This window comes from Alligator mississippiensis, chromosome 3, assembly GCF_030867095.1.
Source record: "Alligator mississippiensis isolate rAllMis1 chromosome 3, rAllMis1, whole genome shotgun sequence".
Taxonomy (NCBI): domain Eukaryota; kingdom Metazoa; phylum Chordata; order Crocodylia; family Alligatoridae; genus Alligator; species Alligator mississippiensis.
In genome coordinates this window covers 288123119-288148164 of record NC_081826.1, presented here as the reverse complement: position 1 = coordinate 288148164, position 25046 = coordinate 288123119, and the positions used below count along the sequence as shown (strand labels likewise).

Genomic DNA, 25046 nt, shown 5'->3' with positions numbered 1-25046 from the left:
GCGTGGTATTACTTTGCATACTCAAAATAATTCCCCTTCCCTCCACCTGCTCCTGCTACCTGAGAGTTGCTACTGGCGCTCTGAAAAGCTACAGGGCCCAAACAGTAGAAGCCAGGAGTATGCATGGGATCAGGGTGGACTGGGATAGGTTAGGTTTAATTTCAGCTCCTGGCCCTAGGATCAAAAGTGGTCCCTTAATTCTCCATGTTCAAAGATCTCCAGAGAAGCCCCCCGGACTCTGATTTCTGGATCCGGGCCCCACCTCAGTTTGGGGCTGTCAGGCTGCCAAGTGCTGGTGCTGAACAAATTCTTATGAGACGCTGAATGAGAAATGAAGCCAACTTCAGGTTTTTTTTCATCTGGCTTTTTTCCCTCCTCTGTGTTTATTTCTGGCAAGGTGTCAGTGAAGCAAAGGGATTCCTGCCCCTCTCCCCCGCCCTCCATACAGAAGACACCTGAGCAGGGCTCGCCGTGTGTGCCTTCATTGTGGGCTCTGCTAGTGCACGACAGATCCCCCCGTTCACAATGACGCACGTCATCCGTCTTAATGAAGATTCACTCCTTTCTCTGGAACGTCTCGTACCATTAGGATTTATGGAGGAGAAATGTGCTGCATTGTGAGCTCACTGTCATGCTCCACTCAAGACAATGCTTCTGTTCTCCACGGTAAATGGACGAGATTTAGTCCATCTTTAGAAATGTGCTAAATCACGTGGCTCCTCTCTATGATGTAAGATTTTTGGCAGCTGCCAGAGTTTGCAGAAACGGAGCCAACAACATCCAATATCTCAAGTTTAGGAGATTTACCACTGGACCTTGAATTTGGTGGGAGTAATGATTGTTTATCCCAGGTTTGAATTCAGCTTGATGTCTTTACAAGCTGCTGGAAAGCAGCCCCAGCTTGGGGAATCTATGCTCTGAAATCTTTTTTTTTTTTTTAAATGGCAGCCCTTAGGGACCAATTTATTCAGTTGACAGAGCTTCTAGGCTCTGTGGCTGTTTTGCAACAGTAGCAGGGGTGAGGACTAGAGTCCAGTATAATCTGAGCCATTCTTTGTCTGATCTTTGTCAGTCTTCTTTGAATTCACAAACCTTTGGAGGTCTCTGGTAATCCCTCCTGCTCCTATAAGAAATGGTACTGATGGCTTGGTAGTTGTCATGCTCTTCCCTAGCCTAGGGTTAATGGGGGCTCTACTGCCATCTACAACACTTTTAGGGTCCTTGTTACCAGGGAGGGATCCAGAGAGGGTTGCACACACACTTCACCCCCTTGGCTCTGGAGCTGTGTGAAAACAGAGGCTCTGGCCAGACCCCACCCTGAACAGGTGGTGAGCGCAGAGCTCACTGCTCACATACAGCTCCAGCAGGAGCCTGCACTGACCAAGCAGCAGGCTTAGAGCTCGGTGGGCATGTGTGGCACAGCCAAAATTGGGGCATTGCACCTTCCCTCCCCCACACCCCCATCTTGCTCCTAGATCCACTGCTGCCTTTTACAGTTCATAGATTCATAGATGTTAGGGTCGGAAGGGACCTCAATAGATCATCGAGTCCGACCCCCTGCATAGGCAGGAAAGAGTGCTGGTTCTAGATGACCCCAGCTAGATACTCATCTAACCTCCTCTTGAAGACCCCCAGGGTAGGGGAGAGCACCACCTCCCTTGGGAGCCCGTTCCAGACCTTGGCCACTCGAACTGTGAAGAAGTTCTTCCTAATGTCCAGTCTAAATCTGCTCTCTGCTAAGTTCTCCATCTTCATCTTATTTTCTTTCCTCCTGGCACCTGTTGAGGACGTTCCTAATATACATTTTTCACATAAGGAACCAAGGTGCTAAGACCAAGTGCATTGTGCACAGGGAGTCTGTGACAAATGAGACTTTAATCCAGGTTCCTCAAGCCTAAGCGGGTCCTTCTGACCACTAAACCAGTCTTCCTCTTTGCTTCTGTTATAGGCTCTACCTTTTATTTCACACATCTGGTACAGTAAACCTTGCATGCCCAATCTGGACCCCAGATGGTTTTTTTGGGTGCTAGATCCTGTTCCAACACATATGAAAGCAAAGTCCTTGTGCCAAAGGATGCACAGTTTAAAAGCTGCTACAGGTATCGCACACTGCCTTTTACGTGGTGCTGCTCTGGGAAGCTAAACCAGTTGCCAGATTTTGTCTCAGAGGTGGCTTCACCTCACTAGCAGGTAAAGCGGCCCATTTATGTCATCTGTACATCTTGTTGGTGGAGTGTATAGAGCATGCTGGGATCTCTCCAGATGAACGGCATCATGATTTTAGCTCAGGCTGATGTGATTTTTTTCAATAACCTTTGCTGGTGCCAGGCACAAATACCAGCCAGGTATTTGTTTGTGTATCGGTGGGAGTCTCTCTCCCTTGCACTGCATTATTTGCATACGAAGAGCAAAACACCAAACTGACAAGCTTCTGGGCACAAGTTAATTGAGAACATGACAAATTCCTTCCTTTGTAGCTGCTTAGGAGAAAATGCCTCAGTTACGTCATGTGCAGCTAATGCATCTTCTTGCAATTCGGTGAAGCATGTTTGTGCTGTCTAAGTGGACAGTTGGGGATGTAGGTGTTATCACATCTCAAACATTGGCAAGTTACCTTGTAAAATATTCAACCCATGTTAAAAACAGCAAAAGGAAAAACTAGAGTTCTCAGCTCCTTTGTTCTCAGTCTGGAAAGCAAAGGCTATCCATCGGAAAGCAGGCTTGTAATGTGTGCGATTGGTGAGCATAACTAATGAATTTCCAAAAGGTCACCGCTGATAATTCCCACCTACAGTTTTGCTCATGTTTAACCTTCAAGGGGAGAGAATTTACATAGAAAGTGCATATTTGATGTTGTTATCAAATCAATCAATCTCTTCTTTTCTTCCAGGAGGAGGGCTGAGAACTACTGAGGGATAGCCAGACTGTATGATGCAGGAAACTCCACCAGCAATAAACGTTCCAGCTGGCTATAAAGATCAAATGGCACTTGGGCTGGTTCACAACAGACATTCAAGGGGAAGGTTTTGGAGTGTCGAGCGCAGAATTCTCCTAGACTGAGCTCAGCAGATGGAAAGTGCTTTACCTCTGTCAATCCAAAAAGTGCTTTACCTCTGTCAAGCCTTATACCTATGGGATGAAAAATGGGAGCCACGTATAGAGAGAGGACAAGAAGGAGAATAGCATTACCTTGCTGAATTACAGGCTTTGGAGGAAGAAAACTGGGATCTGAATCCAGCTCTCAAGTTTGAATATTGTCACCAGAATTCGGGGGATGATGGCCATGTTTGGCCAGCTAGCAGGCTGTGGGACATATCTGGGCTCTGCCTTTAAATACTGCAGTCAGTTCACTTGACTCCACTGAGTAACTACACCTGAAGTGAGAGCAATTAAAGGCCAGGAAGAGATACTACAATACCAGCTAGACTATTAGTTCACTATTGTACTGCAGACTTGAGAGAGAAACGCCAGAGTAGCTGAAACATTTAGCAGGCTGATCTTTTAATAGCAAGAAAAATAAACTTGTTGTGTTTTGATAGGAAGACCTGTTTCTTTTTTAACGATTCTGTGTTCCCAATTTCCAAGCTGTTTGGAGACTTCTCCCCCACCATCTATTTTGAAAAAAACCTTTTTGGGCTGCTGTTTGTTTTCACTGCATCTGCACATCAAGAAGCCTCTTCTCTTGAAACCGTGGGCTCAGAGCAAGAAAACCCCCAAGCTTCTGCAGATCATGACAGGTTTTATTTGAAAACATGCTTGTGACCTGGAAGCTGTTCGCTTATCCCAGTTTTTTCAAGTAACAAAGGAAAGGACTGTGCCCGTGATGGCAGAGAAGTGCGACTGCATTGCCAGCATGTATGGCTACGATCTGGGCTCCCGCTTCATCAACTTCAGTCCCCTGGGCTTTGGTGTGAATGGACTGGTTCTGTCCGCGGTGGACAGCAAGAGCTGTCGCAAAGTGGCGGTGAAGAAGATCGCCATCAGCGATGCACGGAGCATGAAACATGCCTTCCGAGAGATCAAAATCATCCGTAGGCTTGACCATGACAACATCGTGAAGGTGCATGAGGTGCTGGGGCCAAAGGGGGCTGACCTGCAAGGGGATTTCTTCAAGTTTAACATGGTGTACATAGTCCAGGAGTACATGGAGACTGATCTGGCTCGGTTACTAGAGCAGGGGAAGCTGACAGAGGAACATGCCAAACTCTTCATGTACCAGCTCCTCAGAGGGCTGAAGTATATTCACTCAGCCAACGTACTACACAGAGACCTCAAACCTGCCAATATCTTCATTAGTACGGAGGACCTGGTGTTGAAGATTGGTGACTTTGGGCTGGCGAGGATTGTGGATCAGCACTACTCACATAAGGTATGTGGAATGACAACCACTGCTGCTAGTTCTTTTAATGAGATTTTCTTCAGACTATTTCCTTAGCCCTGAACCTCCCTTCTCCACTCAGCCCTCTAACCCTTGGGATCATTCATCATTGAATTCACGTTCAGTTCGGGCTGGTAGTCTAGCTTCTGAGTGCAGTGAACCAGACCCATGTCCTTAGGATCCCATACACTAGATATACTTTATTCCTGATTTATTTTTGTTATCCTCATGTGAGAGCAGTACTTGTGCCATTCCTATCTCTTCAGCCTCTTGCTATCTTCCTGTTTGTACTAGAATGCTTTTTCTGATGGGCAACCGTTCATTATTATTTTCTGGGCACTTGCTGCAACTGCTTGAAACATCTTCTGTTGGTATCCCGTTTCCATGCGCCCTCCCTCCTGTCCCCTCCCTCCCCAAAGATACATTTCTGGGTATCAGTGCACAGAATTGCCGCCTCTCTCTCTGAGCCGATTGTAGCACCGTGATTCTAGTACCGAGGTCTGAGTAATCTTTGTCCTCACTTCTGTGCTATATGCCCTTGGTTTTTCATTTGCAGGACGTTTCTATTTGCAGCTTGTCACTTCATGATCTACCTGATATTAGTAATCAATCTGCTGCAACAGGCAGTCAAATTCCATAGTCCAGAGAATAGCCAGAAGAGTTTTTTACTGTCTTTCTCCCATATATGTTCCCCTGTAGAGAGATCACTAAAATGAGTTTTGCCCCCGTTTACTGCCTGGGCTCACATGGGATTTTGGTTGCAATGGAGCAAGGCTCATTAGTGCTGTGTATACATCACTGATGAGCTCTTGGATAGCTTTGCTGAAGTTTCCTTAGTTTCCCTTCAAGCCTATGGGGCTCGGAGACAGTTGAAAGCAGTTCAGTAAATGAGGAAAGATTTCCTTGGTTTAAATAGGTAGTAACCACTAGTTGTTGAGTTCCTGCTCTTTACTGACTTAGGGGAGGGAAAGAGGTGGTGTTTGGAGACCATTTCATACAACTCATGCAAAAGGCACTACAGTAATTTCAGTCTCAGAGGCAATGGAGTAAATAGCTTAGAAGCTGAACACCGTTCAACCCCTCATAGCGGGCCACTCTAGTCTGAATGCATTATAGGCATTAGAGTCATTGAATGCCCAGCACACTGTATTTTAGGACCTTTACAGCTGATAATAACTTTGACACCCTAGAGGGTTGGGGATTACATTTTGCATGCCAGGTGTCTTTCTCAGGTTGCAATTCTCCTGGAAAACTTCAGTTGAAATGGCTGAGTCATTTCTCAGAACCAGGCTGATCAAGAATATTTTGCCCATGTTAAATCCTGACTGTTTTTACTTTGTGAAGCCTGCGCGCGCTGGAATGTGGACTTGAAATGTGGTGAAAGGGGCGCCTTTATTTTAGGGCTGTGTCTTTTTGCCCACTCCAGGAAAATCTGGCCAAATCACAGTTTGTACCTGCTTGTTAGAGACTTGCTAAACTTCACAGCTAAGCTCTCTGTCCTGGCAGAGCATGCCTGAACCACTCACTGCAGCCAGTGCAGACTGCAAGATGCAGTGTCCCTGCAGGGTGACTGAGCCTGCTCCGACTCAGGGCTACAGGTGTCTGAAGCTCTCTCCAACCTCTTGGCTGCTGTCAGTCAGGCTGGAGTTGGGCCCAAGAAATGAGGGCATGAAGCCTGTCTGCCCTGTTCTGGCCCTCAGGCAGCATTGGAGAGGAAACAATCCAATTTGAATGCAGGATGGATAAGAGCAGGAATGGGTTGTGGAGTGGAAGTCTGAGACTGAAGTGGGAAGGAAACTATATAGGTGAGAGGTGCCAAGGGAATCTGCCAAGGGAAATAAGATAATGGTACTGGGAGCCAGTTGGCCATAAAGAGGACACTAAGATTGGATGAGGAGCAGGGAAATGAGGAAAACCAAGACTGGCTAGACAAGAAGACATGGACTACAAGCCTGTTGGGGCTGATGGGGATAGAGAGGCTGGTCAGACAAAAAAATGCATGTGTTGGGGGCTGGCTTGGAAAGGAGAATGGGACTGGGTATGGGGAACTGAGACACTCTCAGTCTTGGAAAGACAGGCACTTGGGCAGCAAGTCTGGATGAGGGGATAAGGACAGGCTGGGCAAGAAAACAAGGACTGGCATGAAAAGCCTGAAGAGTGGAGATTAGGACTATTCAACCAAGGAGAATGGGAATGGGACAAGGAGCCAGGGTGGAAAAGAGACAGCACTGGAGCAGAAAGGGTGAGGTTTTGGGTTGGGGGAGGAAGTGCCCAAACCCACTAAGTTACTGCCTGTACAGAACCAGGAATGAAACTTAGGTTCCTGATTCTCACATCCCTGTGCTATTAGGAAATATTTGGAAGGTGTGTAGTGAATAAGACAGGGGACTACAGGAAGAGAAAGGCTCTTCTCATAGTCGGGGCAGGTGAAGGCTGCCCTGGAGAACAGGAGTCTGTCTCCACTTTCAGCACAGGTACCACAGCATTGGGAGTACAGCACTGTTGGCAATATCATGAAAGGAAGGGGGTTGGGAGGAAAGACACTTGTTCTAATTAAAGGACCAGGCTGAGGGTCAGGAGCTGAGATTCCTGATCCTGGCTCTGAGGTGGTCAAATCCGAGTCTTTCTGCACCTCGCTTTCCTGGCAGAATGAAGTTCATGGTGTGTACATGGGCCCAAGGAATGCAGTGCTCTCTGGTAACTCTCCACCACCCCATCTGTGGTCCTACCCTTGTCTCTTGGACCCTGGGCTTCTGACGGTGTGTGCATATCTGCTGCCCCAGATTCCAGCAGGATCTCACAGTGTCCTTGTCTGCCATGCCAGGTCATGAGTTTGACTTCACACAAGCTCAGTGAGGCAGTGCTCATCTGCCTCTGCCTCCTAATCTCCTTTGACAGCTACAGCTCTACGGGAAGCCCTCACTCTCTAGTGCAATAAGGCTACACGCTGAATCCAGCACTCTAAATTGTAGCACCTCAAACTTTTTGAGGATTATTTTATGTCAAGTGCTAACTTTGTCATACTGTTCCAATCGAAAGGCTTCTGTAGCTATGCCTCCTTTTTCCTTGCTGTAGATCAGTGATTCTCAACCTCTTTACACTCAGGGCATCCCTCGCTGGACTCGAGGAACCTCTCCATAATGTTTGTGAATTGAATGGCACCTAGTTAAAAAAACCCACTATGTATTACATTATGTGCCTTCACGTAGAGGGGCTCGGTGGTAGGAGTGGGGAATCATCCAGGCAGTGGCAACCCTAAACCTGAGTGTGTCTGCTTAATTTATCTGTTTATCTCCTCCTACTTCACAGCCACCTTCAAAGGATGTGGCACCCCAGAGTGCCCTGGCACACTGGTTGAGAATCACCGCTGTAGTTCCTGTCTCTCATGCAGTATTTTTGTGATGCTGGAACAGAAAGTAAAAAATTGATCAACATGAGCCCAAACTGGTCCCCAGATCTGAGCAGCCTTGGGGTGCTTGAAATGAGGATTTGGATCTGATAGTTGAGGATTGCGCAGCAACCTGATTCTCCACTGTCAGCCAGCGCAGGTTATCAGTAAGGTTGGACCTGCACCAGTGAAGCGTGCTCAAGCTGGAGGACTAACTCCATTAGCGGGTAGTTGTAGAAGACTACTAACCTCTGCATGGGTCAGTGAGAGTTTAAATTCACCGCCTGGAGCCATTTACACTTGTACAAGTCGTTGTAAAATATGACCATGTTTCTCAATCCACACTCAGAGGGGGAGCATTTTGAACCCATTTAGCGTAATGTAAATGGCTACACGAGGGGCGGAGCAGCAGAGAACCAAGGCTCTGCATTTCTAGTTAGCAGAGAGCATTTACATTAATGTTCCTTAAGGTCAAATCTTGGAGGCCTGACTCATGTTGTTCTCCCACTAGCTTTCTCTGTGTTACTCTTGTCTGCTGCAGCACTGCTTGTCTCATCTTTGCTGTTTTCCTAGAAAAGGCTATGTATGAGCATCTTCTAGGAGTAGATTGAAACCATCAGCTGCACTTTGCCTGTGTAGTCAGCCTCATTCAGCAAGGGCAGATCCAAAGGTGCAGTCATAACCTCCTTTTAAGACCACACCACAGGAGCAGCCGCCAGGGACTTTTTAAGCCCCCAAAGCAGGTAAGAATTACCTGCCCTGGCTCTCAGCACCCCCTTCCTTCTCCTCTGCGCTCAGCGGCACATCCCCTGCGCTCCCAGTCCCACCATCCCCAGCCCACTGATTCCACTGTCTCTGGCTGATCCAGGGGCAGGAAGAGTGCCAGACCTGCTCCTGCCCTGCTCTGGCTGGGCTGTGTGGAGAGCCAGTCTCAGCTAGGGACAGCAGCAGTGGCTGGTACAAGGGCAGGGGGAGCTGGGGGATGCCATCATCTCTGCAGTATTGGCCAGTGCTTCTCTGCCTCTCTTTACAAAATCCTAGACCCGCCCATGTCATTTGTTTTTTCTCAAAGTAGAGGATGCATCCCCCTAGGGGTAAGTGAAGAGCTCCTAGGGGTATCTGAGAGGAAAGAGTGGGAAAACAGAAGACGGGCACAGGGAAATGTAAATAGAGGGAAAGGGGGAAAGGAAGAAAATGGAGAACCTCCTGGCAAGGTTACAGTGAGAGCAGTGACCTAAGATGTTACTTTGAATTATCCATGTGGCAGCATCAGCATCCTGTAAGTACACAAAGCAAACTTAAAAGTGGGGAAAATGACTCAAAGAAGTCTGAGAACCCCTGGCCAAGCTGAACATGGTTCTTTAGAGATGGAGTAGTGGTAGGAGGTCCCGGCACGCTTCCTCGGTAGGCCGTGCTCCAACTGACCTCCTCTGAGATTATTAATATGTGTGGACCAAGAGGAAAACGTATCCAACGTGCATCAGAAACGGGGGCATCTTGGTGCTGCTCCAGGCAGTCCCTGTCTGCCTGTTTTGAATTGGTCCCAGGAAGAAGTACCAGGTATGCAGTACTCTGGTGCCGTCCTATTTCTTGTTAGTAAATTGTGTCTGTTCCCTCAGTTTTTCTTGCATCAGATCCATTTTTCATTTACTGTGTATTGTAAGCAGCTAAAGAGACATGTTTCCAGCCTGCTACCGGAAAGACAGGGGGATTTTCAGTTCCTGTTAAGTGTCCATACTGCTACCAATCAGCTTGGCAGCCCCACTAATTAGTTCTCTTCTGTCTCAGGGCAGGCATCTGAATAAGACTATATTCCCTTTAGACCCCAGCCTATTAGGAAACAGAAAATGTGTCATTTTAAGGCTTCACAAAGCACTATGTAAACTCCAGAAAACATTGTAAATCCAGCCGAGTCAGCCGTAGTTCATGAGTTGCATTTTAAGTGCTTGATTAATGCCATGTAACAGCTCCCTAAGCAGAAGAAGCTGCAAGTGCGTAAACGGCAGCCCCACAAAGCGGGTGGTCCCGGCCAGCAAGTTCTAGCCCGTTGTCAGTTTGCAGCATAAACAGAACTCAAAATAGCAGACGCACACCATTGCTCTGTCCTGGAAAGAGTGAGGCTGATTCAGCTGTGTGTCATGTGCCTTACACCGCCAGTAGTTGATGGAGATTCTCCTTTCACTTGTTCAGAGCCAGGAGCTCCAAGTTCCCTCCCTGTCCTGAAGTGTAGTTAAAGGTGTGAAGCTCTAGCTGGCCAGGGATTCATGGTATCTTATGCTGACTAGTAAACTTTTTTGAATGGAGCTTTGGCTGAAGTTTAATATGGATTAAAGTAGGGTTAGAAAGGATGCTGCTTCCCTTTATTTTTTCACGGTTCCCTCACATTTGTTTGCTGAAGGGGGGGGGGTTGTGTGCCAGACCAGACCAGTTCAAACTGTTCAGCAGGGCAGGATAAATGATCAACTTGGTCTTTGCCCAGAAAATTGCAAGGTAAAGCTTGTGTAAGTGAAATATCCTGTTATGGAGAGTTGTGCCCATGGTTTGCTGAATATCAGTGTGCCCTAACTAAAGTTTTACAGCACAGTGGCAGAGTGTCGACACCACTTGATTCATCCCAATGTGGGAGAGATGTGTGGAGCTGGGCATGTGAAATATTTTGTGCGATTCTTCTAGGAGGCTGGGGGAGGCAGGCATTGGCTTCCACAGGATTTCGTCAAACATACGTTGCCTTCAGCAAAGGATAACAAAGCCAAATCCCTCTTGGCCTTTGCATGAGGAAATGCCCTGCAATCTAAAATGTGGAAAGGCCAGAGGTTCACTTAACAGGGTTGAGCTTCAGACCTGACCTCCATATGGCAGAGGGGGAGATGAATGTATCAAGAAGCTGGTACTTCGAGGACTTCTGGGCTGAGGAGGAGTGGGACTTGCCCCCAAATGAAAATAGGAACAACCTGCAGGTCCCGCACAGCACTTTAGGCTAAAGAGAGCTTTACAGTCTGAACCAGTGTCCTTATTCCTGTATTACAGATGGGGAAGCTGGGACACGGAGGAGAGAATGGCCTTGATATAGATCGCTAAGCGGGTTGGTGGCAGTGCTGGCAACAGAGGCTAGATCTTCTGAGCTCTCGTCCAGTGTTTTCTTCATTAGGCCTCACAGCCTCCTGCCTCCCTGAAGGCATTATGCTGTGGTTGGGTTCCACGGACGTGGCACACAACAATGACTGCTTCTGTTTCCTCCCCCAGTGAGGCCAGAATTGCTCTCACTTATTCACACTTGCACCTTGCAATCTAGGAAGTCATCCAGTTGAGTAAGGGGCAGTGAAGAGAGGAGCTGTGGTGCTGAACAGGTGTGGGACATTCTTATTTGTAATGTATTGTTCTGTTTCTATAACTTTTCATCTTTTATTATAAGCCACCCTGAGCCTTTTAGGGAGAAGTTTAAATAAATAAATAGCTGGGATTCCTGATGGAAGCTACTGAGCAGACCTTCACTCTGCAATCAGTGAAGATCCTCATGAAGTGCAATACTGCTGAACTGTATGACAGTAGGACCAGGTTATTATCAGGTAGTGGAGAGTGTCCTGTAGCTCAGCAGTTCTCAACTGAGGGGCTGCAGCCCCCTCGGGAGCTGTGAGCAGGTTTGCCCCCCACCCCACTTTGCTCCAGGGTAGAGTCGTAGCCTGAGGGAAGTGGTGGCATCAGTGGCAGCTGGGCCACAGTGGCAGGGCAGCTCAGCAGCAGGAGGAGGTGAGGCCAGTGCATCCTCTTCCCCAGTCCGTTATTCCTCATGCTCCTGGTGTTGCAGCTGATGCAGGGGTCCCGGCAGCAGTGACAATGAGTCTTGCTACCCCACTCTGCCCTCCTACGCCAGACCCTGCCCTTCTGTGCTGGGTAACACCTCTTGAGTCACAGAGGTGGCTTCTATCCATGTTGGTCTAGCTAGGCTGCAGCCCCGTGCCCCCTGTGGGTGCAAAAATGGGGGGGGCACATAGCCCCCCATGTCCCTCTGATGTGTTGCCTATACCCGCCCCTCCCACCCCACACACTGGATATGCAGAAAAACAGTTGTTGTGGCACAGGTGGGCTATGGAGTTTTTATAGCATGCTAGGGGTGCCTTGGGAAGGAAAAGGTTGAGAAAAAGGTTGAAAACTCCTACTCTAGCTTCTGAATATGCCATCACTGAGAAGGAAAAAATACTGCCCAACCATTTAGGGTTTATCTACATGCAGTGGGTGAAATTCTGGCCCTGGGGAGGTCAAAAGGAGTTTTGCCATTTCCATTTGCCGTTTGTCATTGTTTCCATTTGCTGTTGGGAACAGTAGAGGCTAGTTCAAGATGTGAACCCTGGGTTGGATATCAAACACCATCCAGGGGTTGGGAGTTCTTGGATCTCATGCTTCAGTTTGGATTCTTATTTCAAAGCTGTGGTAATTTCATCCTCTGTTAGAATCCCATAGTAAGAAAAACACAGCACCTGCTCTGGAAGGGGTGAAATGGGCCAAATATGTTGTTGTCCAGCTTCTTAGTGTGCCAAAGAATATATCCATGCCTGATACTGCACCTTATAAGGGAGAGAGACCACAGGGTAAGCTATGAGTGAAGCTCACCAAACATTATCTCTGACCTGCCACCTTTCCCTGGATTGTCTGCATTCACTCTTAGGTAACCAAGATGCAATTATGATCTTTCACGAAGGTCAAGGACCAGTTCACGTATAAAGCTTCCCACTCCTTTGTATTTTCCATGCTGTGTTATATATAATGTAAATACTGTGCATTCCATACAGGGAGACTTGGATAATAGCACAAAGGTGAGCCAAACAAATCCAGCTTTAAAAAGGTTTCCTGAGACAGCCTGTACTGTAGGTGCATTGGTGAGGGAGAAGGGGACTGACTGCTGTTCACTGAAATTACCCTGGGGATGCTGATTGCCATTGTGCTGTGCTGTGCAAATCCAGCATATCACTGTCTAATATTCAGGGTGGTTGAAGCCAGGAGAACCTAGTTCAAACCTGTCTGGTCTGTGCTGTGATCAAGGCTCAAAGGGGCAAGGTCAAGTGCCCCTTCATTCCTGCCCTTGGGTACCGCTTAATGCACCGTGATAGAACTGTGCACCCAGTAAATGTTTCTCAGGAGGTCAAAGAGCAGGCAGTGTAAGCCTGAACAAAGGGACAACCAGCTTGAGCCACTTCCTGGAGGCTCATGCAGGATGACTTCTGATTTAAGATGTTGGGGATTTAGCAGGACAGAGTAAAGGCAGAGGTCCCAAACTGTGATAGATAAGCAGCAGTCTGGAGTGGAGGATGATGCTGTCTGGGGAGAGGGGACCCAGAAGTCCAGGTGCGGACAGACATTCACTTTCACAGCCGTTAAAAAAGCATGTGCTGGGGTTTTTTTGCTGCATATATGGTTAATTTAGTTTGGCAGTATCTTGGCAGTTAAATCATCCTAATGAGCAGGGACCCTCCATATTGTGTTATTGTGTGCTCTTCAGCTCGTGATACTACATGTTCTCTTTGTTTCTGATTGCTTGCCTGTCAAAGCACTTTTATTTTGTGGCACGTGCTCTCTGAGCCTTCTGTGAGAGGCTGTGACTGGAGGAGCCACAATGCCTTATTCTTTAACAGACTAAGAAGATTTCCAGTGACTCTTACAATCCAATCAGCAGTCCCTTCCCCAGACTATTCAATCCAGGCTAGGATATAAGAGAGACTATGTGTGGCAGCAGTAGGCAGTGTAGGTTGTTTTACTATGTCTAGTAGGAAATGAGCCAGAGAGAAGTACAGGATGTTGCCTGTGTCCAGGAGCCTCAAGGGCTAGGGGCAGACATTCAAAAAGCTGGAGCCTGAATTGATTCAATCTTTGCAGGTTAGTCCCTGGGCTGGGCTGTGCTGTCTGCTCTATCACAGAAGGATTGGGGGTGGAGGGGGAGAGCAGGGACTGCCCCCACCTCCAGGCAAACCCCAGCTGGGGTCTGGGGTCAGGGAGGGGGTTAAGCTTCCCTTCCCCCAAGTACAGAGCTGCCCTGTCTTCCTAAAAACTTACTGCTGGCTGTGACTGTGAACTATAAATCCCAGAGGCACCTGGAATCAGGAAAAGGAAGTGATGAACAACTCTGCAGAGTCCTGCTGCTATAATTCTGGACTGCAAATCCCAGAGACCTTGTGGGCAGCAGGAAGAGGAAACAAATACACAGCCCACGCTGGCTACATGCTAGATAGCCATGCTGTAGCACCTCCTAGCTTCTAACCTGAGCCACTGCAGGCATGTGGCTGCATTTCCTGAATCAAAAGTGAATGTCTGTCCAGTTGTTTCCTAGTTTAATCTCTGCCGTTTAGGCTAACCTGCAAAGACTGGATTGATTCAGCCTTGGGCTTTTTGACTGTCTGTACTTAGCCTCGGCGTCCATGCTATAGGAAGCTGGCTGGAGGCAGAACAGAAGAGCCCCAGAACCAGAGCTGACCTGAGCAGGGTGCAGGGCCCGGGGCAAATCAGCCCATGCGGGGTCCTGCCCTCACTCTGACCCCACAGGCCCTGAACCCCACTGGCGGTGGCAGCAGCAGCAGGAGCGGTGGCGGGGGGTGGTAGCGAGTGGCTGGATATGGAGCTGCTGCTCCACCAAGCTCCACACTGCTGCTGCTTCGCCCTGCTCTGCGGGGCCCCCCACAGCACAGGGCCTGGGACAGTCGCCCCAATTCCCTCCCCGCTAGGGGCAGCCCTGCCCAGAACAATTCCACGGTGCTGGAACCTGGTCCTGCTGCAGGGCATATAGTTGCCTCAGGGGGTGAAGGCCAGGGACCGCCATTGGGGTTAAAGGACATAAGAGCCTATAAGTAGGTGGATGGGGCCTGTATAGTCTGGTGCCTGTGATCAATGTCAAGTGGCCTAGCTCCTTACCTTTAAACTGATTCCAGAGGATCATAAGAGTGTTGTTGGTGGAGAAGTGCAAAAATTGAGGGGCTGACCTATAGCAGAGGCAACTTGACCTAAGGAAAATTTTGGGGAACTTGAAATAGGCTGTAGGAAATGGTTGGATAGAAACAGTTTTCTGATCTGTACCTCTGTGACCTTAACATTTTGGGTTAGGGAAGATCAGGCAAAAGACATGCATGTTCCAGGCCATTGAGCTGATGAATTTGTGGGTGAAGGGGAAGTCCAAAAGGGACTGCTGAAGTATGGGACCCAAGAGAGGGAACATACCAGTGCCCACCATCATTAAGAAGTGAGTATTCCCTAACCCGAGTGGTTGGTTGGCTCAATGGTGATGCTCAGTGAGAGCACAGGTATGAGCTGCCTGTCTGTGCAAGGAACAGGGTATAAATGGTCACACCTCCCACAGATCATGTGCCAACAGGCTGGGAAAGCAAAGCGCTGTGGGAAGCCGGCATGCTGACTGACTTGCCAGAGTGACTGCAGAGCAAGCTGTGCCCCTCGCACAAGGGAAGGAGTTACCCAGTCAGGTCATCTGAGGTGTACAGGGGGCTGCGATCGCACCTTAGGCATCTGTACGTACAGCCTGCCCTGCTATAATGGGAAAAGAAACTGCAATGTGAAGGAACGGGGGGATGTTCCAAGGATGCAGGGATGGGTCCCAAGGCTTAGGGTCCTGGTGATGTTGCCTAGTTACTGCCTGGCTTGGAGCTTCCAATGTCCACTCAAATTGTTCCTTTGCTGCTGCCTGTCTTGCCTTGCATGAATGTAATGACAACATAAGACCGGTAAGGACTTTCTACGGTACAAGTGCCAGAGGCTGAGTGATTTGAATGGGAGTTAGAGGTGCCTCGGGTCTCTTGCCATGCAGCTGGAGCTCTGCAGCATTGCTGAAGCTGGGTTGAGATGTAATGAACATTCTTCATCTGCGATAGTTGCTGCTATTCTGCAAAATTTGATCATTGCTGCTGGGGTGTTGCAAAATGTATGGTACGTGCTACTCATTTTAGCTACCCGTCTGCTAGATCCTGCTGCTTTCTCCCCTCTATCCTTCCACACTCTGACCTGCCAAGACACGCAGCCCTTCTCCACCTGATCACAGCTTCCTGTGCTCAGAGTGAAATATCACACCGTCAGTAAGCAAAATATCACACTGTCAGCACTGCTAGGGAAGATAATATCCTCAACCCGCTTCTGGAAAAATTACTAGTTACTCGTACCCAGATCGATAAAGTAAGGTGGTGTTTTTCTTAATAGCTGGACCCTTCTGTGCGTGAATGTAGGTCTTCTGTAATGGAAAAGCTGATTTCTATCACTGTGACAATGTGTAAATGCACTCTGGCAGTAAGGGATCACTGGGTTCCTGCTTATCATGTGGTTTGGATCTGGGGGGAATTATTAAAAAAAAAGGGGGGGGGAAGTAGAGGGAGGAAGAGAGAGAGAGATGGTGTAAAGGACAATGCTATAGGGAAATGATGAGGCCTTCGATACGGTATCCCACCCCATACTGGTGAACAAGCTAAGAGGCTGTGATGTGGATGACTACACAGTCCGGTGGGTGGCGAATTGGCTAGAGGGACGCACCCAGGGAGTCGTGGTGGATGGGTTGGTCTCGACCTGGAAGGGTGTGGGCAGTGGGGTCCCGCAGGGCTCGGTCCTTGGACCGATACTCTTTAATGTCTTCATCAGTGACTTGGACGAGGGAGTCAAATGTACTCTGTCCAAGTTTGCAGATGACACAAAGCTATGGGGAGAAGTGGACACGCCGGAGGGCAGGGAACAGCTGCAGGCAGACCTGGATAGGTTGGACAAGTGGGCAGAAAACAACAGGATGCAGTTCAACAAGGAGAAATGCAAAGTGCTGCACCTAGGGAGGAAAAATGTCCAGCACACCTACAGCCTAGGGAATGACCTGCTGGGTGGCACAGAGGTGGAAAGGGATCTTGGAGTCCTAGTGGACTCCAAGATGAACATGAGCCGGCAGTGTGACGAAGCCATCAGAAAAGCCAATGGCACTTCATCGTGCATCAGCAGATGCGTGACGAATAGGTCCAAGGAGGTGATACTTCCCCTCTATCGGGCGCTGGTCAGACCGCAGTTGGAGTACTGCGTGCAATTCTGGGCACCGCACTTCAAGAAGGATGCGGATAACCTGGAGAGGGTCCAGAGAAGGGCAACTCGTATGGTCAAGGGCCTGCAGACCAAGCCCTACGAGGAGAGACTAGAGAAACTGGATCTTTTCAGCCTCTGCAAGAGAAGGTTGAGAGGCGACCTTGTGGCTGCCTTTAAGTTCATCACAGGGGCACAGAAGGGAATTGGTGAGTATTTATTCACCAAGGCGCCCCCGGGGGTTACAAGAAATAATGGCCACAAGCTAGCAGAGAGCAGATTTAGATTGGATATTAGGAAGAACTTCTTCACAGTTCGAGTGGCCAAGGTCTGGAACGGGCTCCCAAGGGAGGTGGTGCTCTCCCCTACCCTGGGGGCCTTCAAGAGGAGGTTAGACGAGTATCTAGCTGGGGTCATCTAGACCCAGCACTCTTTCCTGCTTATGCAGGGGGTCGGACTTGATGATCTATTGAGGTCCCTTCCGACCCTAACATCTATGAATCTATGAATCCTGTTGTCTGTGGTGAGTTAGGGATGGTTGTCTACCCTATAGCTTGACTGGATTTCTTTTAATTTTGAGTTTGGTTCTGGAAATAAAAAAGCCCTGTAAAAAGGCTGTGAAGTGACTTGTTATTGAGTCTTTTCTGTCTTCTGCTATCGCTAAGTCTGCATGCAGACCTGTGGCTCTCTCCTCTCCTTGATTAGCAGAAGAATCTAATAGTTACCTATTCTAAGCACCCAGCTCGACAGATGGCTTCTTCCTTTCTGAATAGGCTTTTAGGGCACACGTGTCCAAAGGTATTTCCCAAGGATGGGTACATTCTAAAGAAGCTCATTCTAAATCAGCCCATGCTGTGTGAACACCGAACATAACCAATTTAGAGAATATTATCTTCGTGGTGTAGACTACAGATAATGACAGGAATTGTTTGCCTGCTTTTCCTGCAGAATTACTATTATTTCCAAGCAATTCTCTGTTGCATTAATAGTAATCAGCCCTGTGAGGGGTGGGGGGAAGATATCTAGTCTGCTGCCAAGGGTCAGAGCTTACTCACAGGATGCACCTTTGCAGAATGCAATTGGATTAATACTTTCTGATTTCCCAGGTGCAAAGAGTTTGCTGTTTGACAAGCTCCTGCTGTGCAACAGGAAAACAAAGCACATAAAAAAATCAAGGAATAGGATTCTTTTTGTAGGGAAAAACATGCACGGAGCATACCAGGGTAAAAAGAAAGGAGTAAAGATTTTGTCCACAATACGGGGTTGTGGAACAGAGTTGACCGAAGAACATAGGCCAGTGTATTATAGATTGACCATTGTGAGATCCAGCACAGATGTGCTGTGGGAAATGTTGGCTATTTGTAAATTCAGTTGATGGGGGAGGATTGTATTTGCCAACCATGGCAGAGGCCCATATGCTTAACTCTAGTCATAGCTATGGAAAGACGGTGCCACTTAAACTGTGTAACATTCTCCATGTGTTAGAGGGAGTTCCCATCTGGACCCCCTACCTCCGCCCCTCCTACAGCCAGCTGCACAGTGACAGTAGGTGCGTGTCACTGTGGTTGTATGTAATCTGAGGAGGAGAATTGTGTCATCCCAAGGGGGACAAAATTCAGTGCCTGTTCCTTGAGTGCTGTGTCACATTTTTTTGAAGTGTAACTTCCTGTGAAATGTTGAATAAGTCAGTGATGTTTCCTGTGTTTCAAACTGTGTAAAGAATGGGACCCCAATGACTAGCAGAGGAGCATTTGAAATGCAGAAGCAGAGTGGTACAGTAGGTAGGGGACCTGGGTCCTCTTTCTACCCATACCTCTGACTTCCTGGGTGAGCTTGAAGGACTCACTTACCTTCTCAGTGTTTCTGTTTCACCTTTTGCCCTCTGTTGCTCCTGTCCATTTGATTATAAGATGACTGAGGAAAGGACTTTCCTGTACTATGTGCTTAACACAGTGAGGCCCTGATCATAGCTGAGATTTGCATAGTGCTATGGTAATATGGCATGGTAATGAATGAAAGCCTAGTCTTAGATCTGAGGAAATGAATTGCTGAAAAGATCCGTTAAATCCTAATCCCTACGGGCTAGTGAAGAATTTCATTTCAGCTTCCTTTACAGAAGATTTTGCTTGGAAAAATGTCATCCTGAGTGCCTGTCTCTTTGAATGATTTGTCATTTTTGGAATATGCTTAGACTGATGTCTTAGATATGCCTACTTGAGAACCTGCAGGTTACATATCAATCACTTAGTCTAAAAGACTGAAGCTATTCTTGCCAAATCTGTCTCAAATTTAAAACCCCTGGTAACCATCCAGCTGAGTAACAAGATGGCAAATAATAACTACTGTAGATGGAGACTGATGCAGTAAATACAGTTTAAAAAAATGAGGCTTAATAACAGTCTTTTCCTGGCAGTGTATCTTGTTTATATGAATTAAGCAAGAAACCATTTAATTAGGGTAATTACATATGGAAAGGGAGCATTCTCCCATACTGGAAGATGCCAGGGAAAAAAACAGTCCGTGCCCATCATTGATCAGCTTCAGTGAAAACAAAACTTGTGCTCAGTCCTGGACTATTATTAAACTACTAGCGAATTGCTCATCATGAATGATGAAGTGTTTCAGGAAGTCTTTACATCACCCCCCCTCCTCCCCCACTCACCCTTCAGGGCTGGCCATGTAAACAGTCCCTCCACTGCCACTGCCTCCTCCAGCCTCTGGCGAGGCAGGTCCCTCCTCCCTGCCCGCCTCCTCCTCCCGTGGAGCAGCAGGCTTCTCCCTGCCAAAAGAGGAGGTGGCAGTGGCCGCAGCAAAACATTGGTAAGTTCTTGTGCTAGGAACAGATATTCAAAAAAACTGAGCCTGAATTGATTAAATCTTTGCAGGTTAGTCTAACCTGCCTAGGTTGAACCGGTTTGGAACTGTACAGACATTCCCTCTGGACTGAGGAAATGCAGGCACATGCCTGCAGTGGCTCAGGCTAGAAGCTGAGGGGTGCTAGAGCAGCCCTCCCTTCCCTTCCATAGTGCAAAGCTGGGGGGGTGGGGGTTGTGGCCAGGCCCCAGCAGGATGCTTTGATTAGGGAGTGCACCCTGCTTTCACTGTCCCAGCCTTTTTCCCACTCGCTGCTCAAGGGGTGGAAGTGTTGCCAGACCCCAGCCCTGGGCCAGCACTCAGACAAAGGGGGTGCATGCAGTGCATGCATCTGTTGATGATATGGAGCTTTTCAATCTTCCTCTCCCTGTTTTTTTTATATTGTCTGCTCACCTAACAGGTGAGGGAGCCAGCAGGGAGCTAATAACAATGCTTATCAGCCTATCAACAAAACAAAAGCCTGTCTCATTAGTTCCAGCTCTTCTTAAACAGGCTTTCCAAGGAAGAAATGGAGAGGCATTACCAGGTAACCTGTTGATTAGCTCCAAAAAACCCTAAGTGGACTGTTCTGTCTGTCTGTCCCAAAACACACAGACACACACACACACATACCTCTCAGCATTAGCTAGCATGCCATATGCCTAGGGTTTGTGGGACTGGGGTCTATGCTTTGGGAGATGGGAGGGAGGGAAGGGGGAATCCCTGCTTGAGCAGCAAGGGTGGGGGGCAGGAGGAAGCAGTCTCTGCTGGAGCTCTGGCTAGGGAGCAGAGGGGTGGGGCCAGCCCTGTTCTCTGGAGTAGACAGCATAGCCCAAGGCTGGATGCTGGGGGACTCTGCTCAACTTAAACCAGGAAGGAGTCTGGGACAGACATTGCATAACCCAGTTTGACTCAGATCACTTAAGTCTGATACTACATTCAACCAGGTTTATCTTAAACTAGTTTCAGCCATTTTCAGACTCGATGTCTGTTCTGTTACAGGTTTAAACCTGTTTCTGATCACTTAAACCAGTTTATGTATAATGTCTGTCCCTAGCCCTAATGCTTAGCTTCTGTTTAAGCTGCTCTACTTTAAGCTGCAGTAAGTGGTTCTTACGTCCTAAGTCTCTATCTCTTTCAAAACATTTGACCAATGCTCAGCAACGAAGTGTTTTTCTGAGCTTTTTTTAAAGCTGTTCATGGGACTGGCTAATTTGAAGTGTCAGTTTACAATAGAGATGGGTTTAAACTGTAGCATTCCTATTCGGAGTCCAGACCCCATTGTTTTAAAGTTGTTTACTCTGATGGCTTAAAATTCAGACCTATCTCAGATAAACAGGTCCCTAAGGTCCCTCTAGATGCTCAGATATTTACAAATGCCTCTGAACAGATACAGAACCTTGAATCTAGTGATAGTGAGCAGCAGTTAATCCAGAGTTCATCATCTGAATCCCAGATTTTCTTTCCTTTCCTTATCCTCCCACAACAGATGGCATTACCTCCTTCTGGTCACCCAGGCCCTTTCTGTTGCATTCCTTCTCCTGATCCCAGGAGCCATTAAACTTTGCTGTTTTTCCTCCTGGAATATTTTCTAAACTTTTTAGATTTCATAGATGTCTAGGGTTGGAAGGGACCTATTAGATCATTGAGTCCGACCCCCTGCTCAGGGCAACAAAGAGCACTGGGGTCAAGTGACCCCATCCAGGTGCTTGTCTAATCTCCATTTAAACACCTCCAAGGTAAGGGAAAGCACCACCTCACTTGGAAGCCCATTCCATATTTTTGCAGCCCTCACCATAAAGAATTTCTTTCTGATGTCCAATCTAAATCTGCTCTCCTTCATTTTATGGCTGTTGTTTCTAGTAACCCCAAGGGGCACCCTGGTAAACAGAGTATCCCCTATTCCCTGCTGACCCCCCTGATGAGTTTGTAGACAGCCACAAGATCACCTCTCAGCCTTCTCTTGCAGAGGTTGTAGAGATCCACGTCCCTTAATCTGTCTTCATAGGGTCTTACCTGCAGCCCCTCAACCATAGAAGTAGCCCTCCTCTGAACCCTTTCCAGGTTATCCACATCCTTCTTGAAGTGTGGCATCCAAAACTGGACGCAGTACTCCAGCTGGGATCTTACCAATGCCGCATAGAGGGGAAGTATAACTTCCCTGGACCCGCTTGTGATGCACCTACTAATGCAAGAAAGAGTGCAGTTAGCCTTACTTATTACCTTGTCACATTGGTGACTTATGTTAATTTTTGTGTAGACTATGACTCCGAGATCCTTTTCCACTGCTATGCTACTTAGAATGGTATTTCCCAATCTATAGGTGTACTGGTGATTCTTTCTTCCCAGGTGCAGCACTTTGCACTTCTCTTTGTTAAATTGCATCCTATTCTGATCCACCCACTTCCTCAGTCTATCCAAATCTGCCTTTATCCGCTCCCTACCCTCTAGTGTGTTTACTATACCCCACAGTCTGGTGTTGTCTGCGAATTTGGACAGACTGATTTCTATACCCTCATCCAAATCACTGATAAAGATATTGAACAGGACTGGTCCAAGGACAGAGTCTTGGGGAACACCATTGCCCATATCTCTTCAGGTAGAAACCAACCCATCCACCATCACTCTCTGGGTGCATCCCATAAGCCAGTTTTCTACCCACCTGACTGAAAAAAATCCACATCACAGCTACATAGTTTATTTTTAAGAATTGGATGGGACACTGTATCAAAGGCCTTTTTAAAATCCAATTAAATAACATCTACCTCTACTCCTGTATCTAAGCACTTTGTGACCTGGTCATAAAAAGAGACCAGGTTAGTCAGGCAGGATCTGCCTGCTATTTTACCCATGCAGGTTGCCCCTTAGCATTGTATTACCCACTCACCCCCCATAAATGTGATCCTTTATGATTTTTTCTAAGGTTTTTCCCAAGAATAGAGGTGAGGTTAACTGGCCTATAATTACCCAGGTCCTCCTTCCTCCCCTTCTTGAAAATAGGGACCGCATTGGCCCTTTTCCAGTCCTCTGGGACCTGTCCTGAGCACCACAAGCACTTCAACAGTTGCCCCAGTGGTTTTGCTATGACACAGGCCAATTCCTTTAGTACCTTTGGGTGAAAATCATTAGGGCCTGCCGACTTAAATATGTCCAACCCCTCCAAGTGCCCCTTCACTAGGTCAGTGCTAACTGGTGATGGATTGGTATCTCTCACATCAGACTAAAGTCTCACTGGGAGGTGTGTTTGTATCCGTGTCCAGGAACACTGATGCAAAGAAATTGTTTAAGAGCTCAGCTTTGCCCATCCTATCTGTTATGAGTTGCCCTAGTCCATTCTGTAGCGGCCCTGTGTTACCCTGCGCCTTCTTCTTGCTCCCTATGTACTTAAAGAAGGACTTTTTGTTACCCTTAATCTTTATTGCCAGCCTGAGTTTCATTTCTGCTTTGGCCTTTCTAACTGACTCCCTGCAAGTGCGAGCCAAGCGGGAATATTCCTTCTTGGTGGCTGCCCCCTGTTTCCACAGCCTGTAAGCCTCTCTTTTCCCCTCTAGGCTCTCCTGGATTTCCCTTCTCAGCCAAGAGGGTTTCTTGGCTTTTTTGACTCCCTTTATGTGTATTGGGATGGTACCCCTCCGTGCCTGCAGGATCAGTCCCTTGAGGAACTCCCATGCTTCCTGGACTCCCATCTCACCAATGTCATTACCCCCCAGTCCCACTCTAACTAATCTCCTGAGCTCGTTTGATGAGATGATAACTTCATCTGTTCCTCCTATCATCATTGGATAGTATTTGTAGTCTTTATACCCCAATCCTTCTCTGTCTGAACAGATCCAGGATTTTGGAAATGGGGGTGTAAGAGCAGTGACTGGTACTACAGAGACCAAATGCCCTTTCCCACTCCAGGTGGGCTGTGCAGGCACTGGGCTTAGTCTGGGACAGTGGCAGTAGGCTGTTCCCTCCTCCCTGGCCAGTCCTCCTATATGTTTCCTGCCAGCACACAAGCTGCTGTAGGGATGGGGAACGCACCCTTCACCACTGCTGCTGTTGTCCCCAGCTAAATCCATGTCCATGTGCAACCAAGCTGGAGCAGGGCAGGGGCAGCTCTGGATCTCCCCCTGCCACTGGGACAGCCAGAGACAACCAGAGCAGTGGCAGCAGTAAGTGGGGAAGGAGAGATGCTGCTGAGCATAAAGAGGAAGGGAGGGGTGCTGAGAACAGGCAGGGAAGGGAGGCAGAGATTCTTACCTGATGTGGGAACTTTTTAAAAGTCTCTGGCTGCTGTTTCCAGAGCATGGTCTGCCCATCCTGGTTGGGGTGGGGAGAGGCTGGGAGTGGGAGATGGTGGTTGGTGGGAGGGTGGGAATGGTGGGGAGGGTACAGTACCGTAGCAAGGGGGAGGGGGGGGGAGCGAGCAGGGCGACTGCCCTGGGCGCTGAAGTGAAGGGGTGCCAACAGGCTCTGCCCAGCTAGGGTGGGGTGCAGGATGGAGCTGTGAGCGGCTTGTTTGGGGGGGCGCAGGGACAGGGGGAGGGTGGCTCCCATTCTTGTATGCACTCCCGGGCAAGCATGGGGGGGGTGCTCCCCAGATTAGTGCGTGGGGCGAGGACAGGCTGCTGCTGCAGGCTTGCCCCGGGCACCAAACTTTCTTGCTACAGTACTGGGAGGGTATGTGCCATTGGGCGTCAGGGGGAGATTCTTACCTGATTTGGGGACTTGAAAAAAGTCCCTAGCTGCTGCTCCCATTATGCAGTCTGGAAGAGGGGTGGGGGTGGTGACTGTATCACTGCACCTTCTCTGGATCCGCCCCTGCTTCTCTGTATCCAAAACAAAGCCAAGCCTCCTTTTGCCCCCCACTCTCCCCTCTTCCTTGGATCACTGGTTCCCTACTTTCTACAGTCAGTTCAAATTCTCATAATCATCTTTATGATACTGCTCTCTCCTACCTCTCTGCTTCCTAGATCCCTCCTACTTCAACACTTTGCTCAAGCCTTTCCAACCTTTCTCTGTTTCCTCTGTTCATCCTTGATTCTCTAATTCTTTGCAGGCTGCCACTGTGCTTGGAGCTGCCTCTCAGCATTTACCAACCACCTTCCCTCACCATCTAATCACTCCTATGTGCTATCAGTCAATCAGACTCAAAACAGAATCCCAGGGCCTCCAACTCGGGTAAAAGAAAAGGTTTGAAATCCAAATTGGGATCTGGATTTCAATAACTGACGTCTTTTTCTACAATGTGGTGGAGCAAACAGCAGACATTAGCTGTATCATCCTATTCTCTTTCATAGGTTCCAGCTTCAATTCTGAATTTCATGGTTTGGGCTACCACTTTCTACTCAAAAATGCAGGACCGAGTAGCAGTAAAGCTGGGAAAAGAATCCAAGGCTTCTC

At 48.1% G+C, this 25046-nt stretch overlaps 1 protein-coding gene across 12 annotated transcripts in view; it reads left to right on the top strand.

Annotated features, from left to right (window-relative positions):
- Positions 1–25046, top strand: part of MAPK4 (mitogen-activated protein kinase 4) — a 146626-nt gene that overhangs the window by 66330 nt on the left and 55250 nt on the right. For all 12 annotated transcript variants that reach the window (XM_019496044.2, XM_019496043.2, XM_059725282.1 and 9 more), the window contains one exon: positions 2891–4369. In XM_019496044.2, the coding sequence (XP_019351589.2) occupies positions 3824–4369 (546 nt within the window). In that variant the 5' untranslated portion in view covers positions 2891–3823. The remainder of the gene's footprint in view (positions 1–2890; positions 4370–25046) is intronic.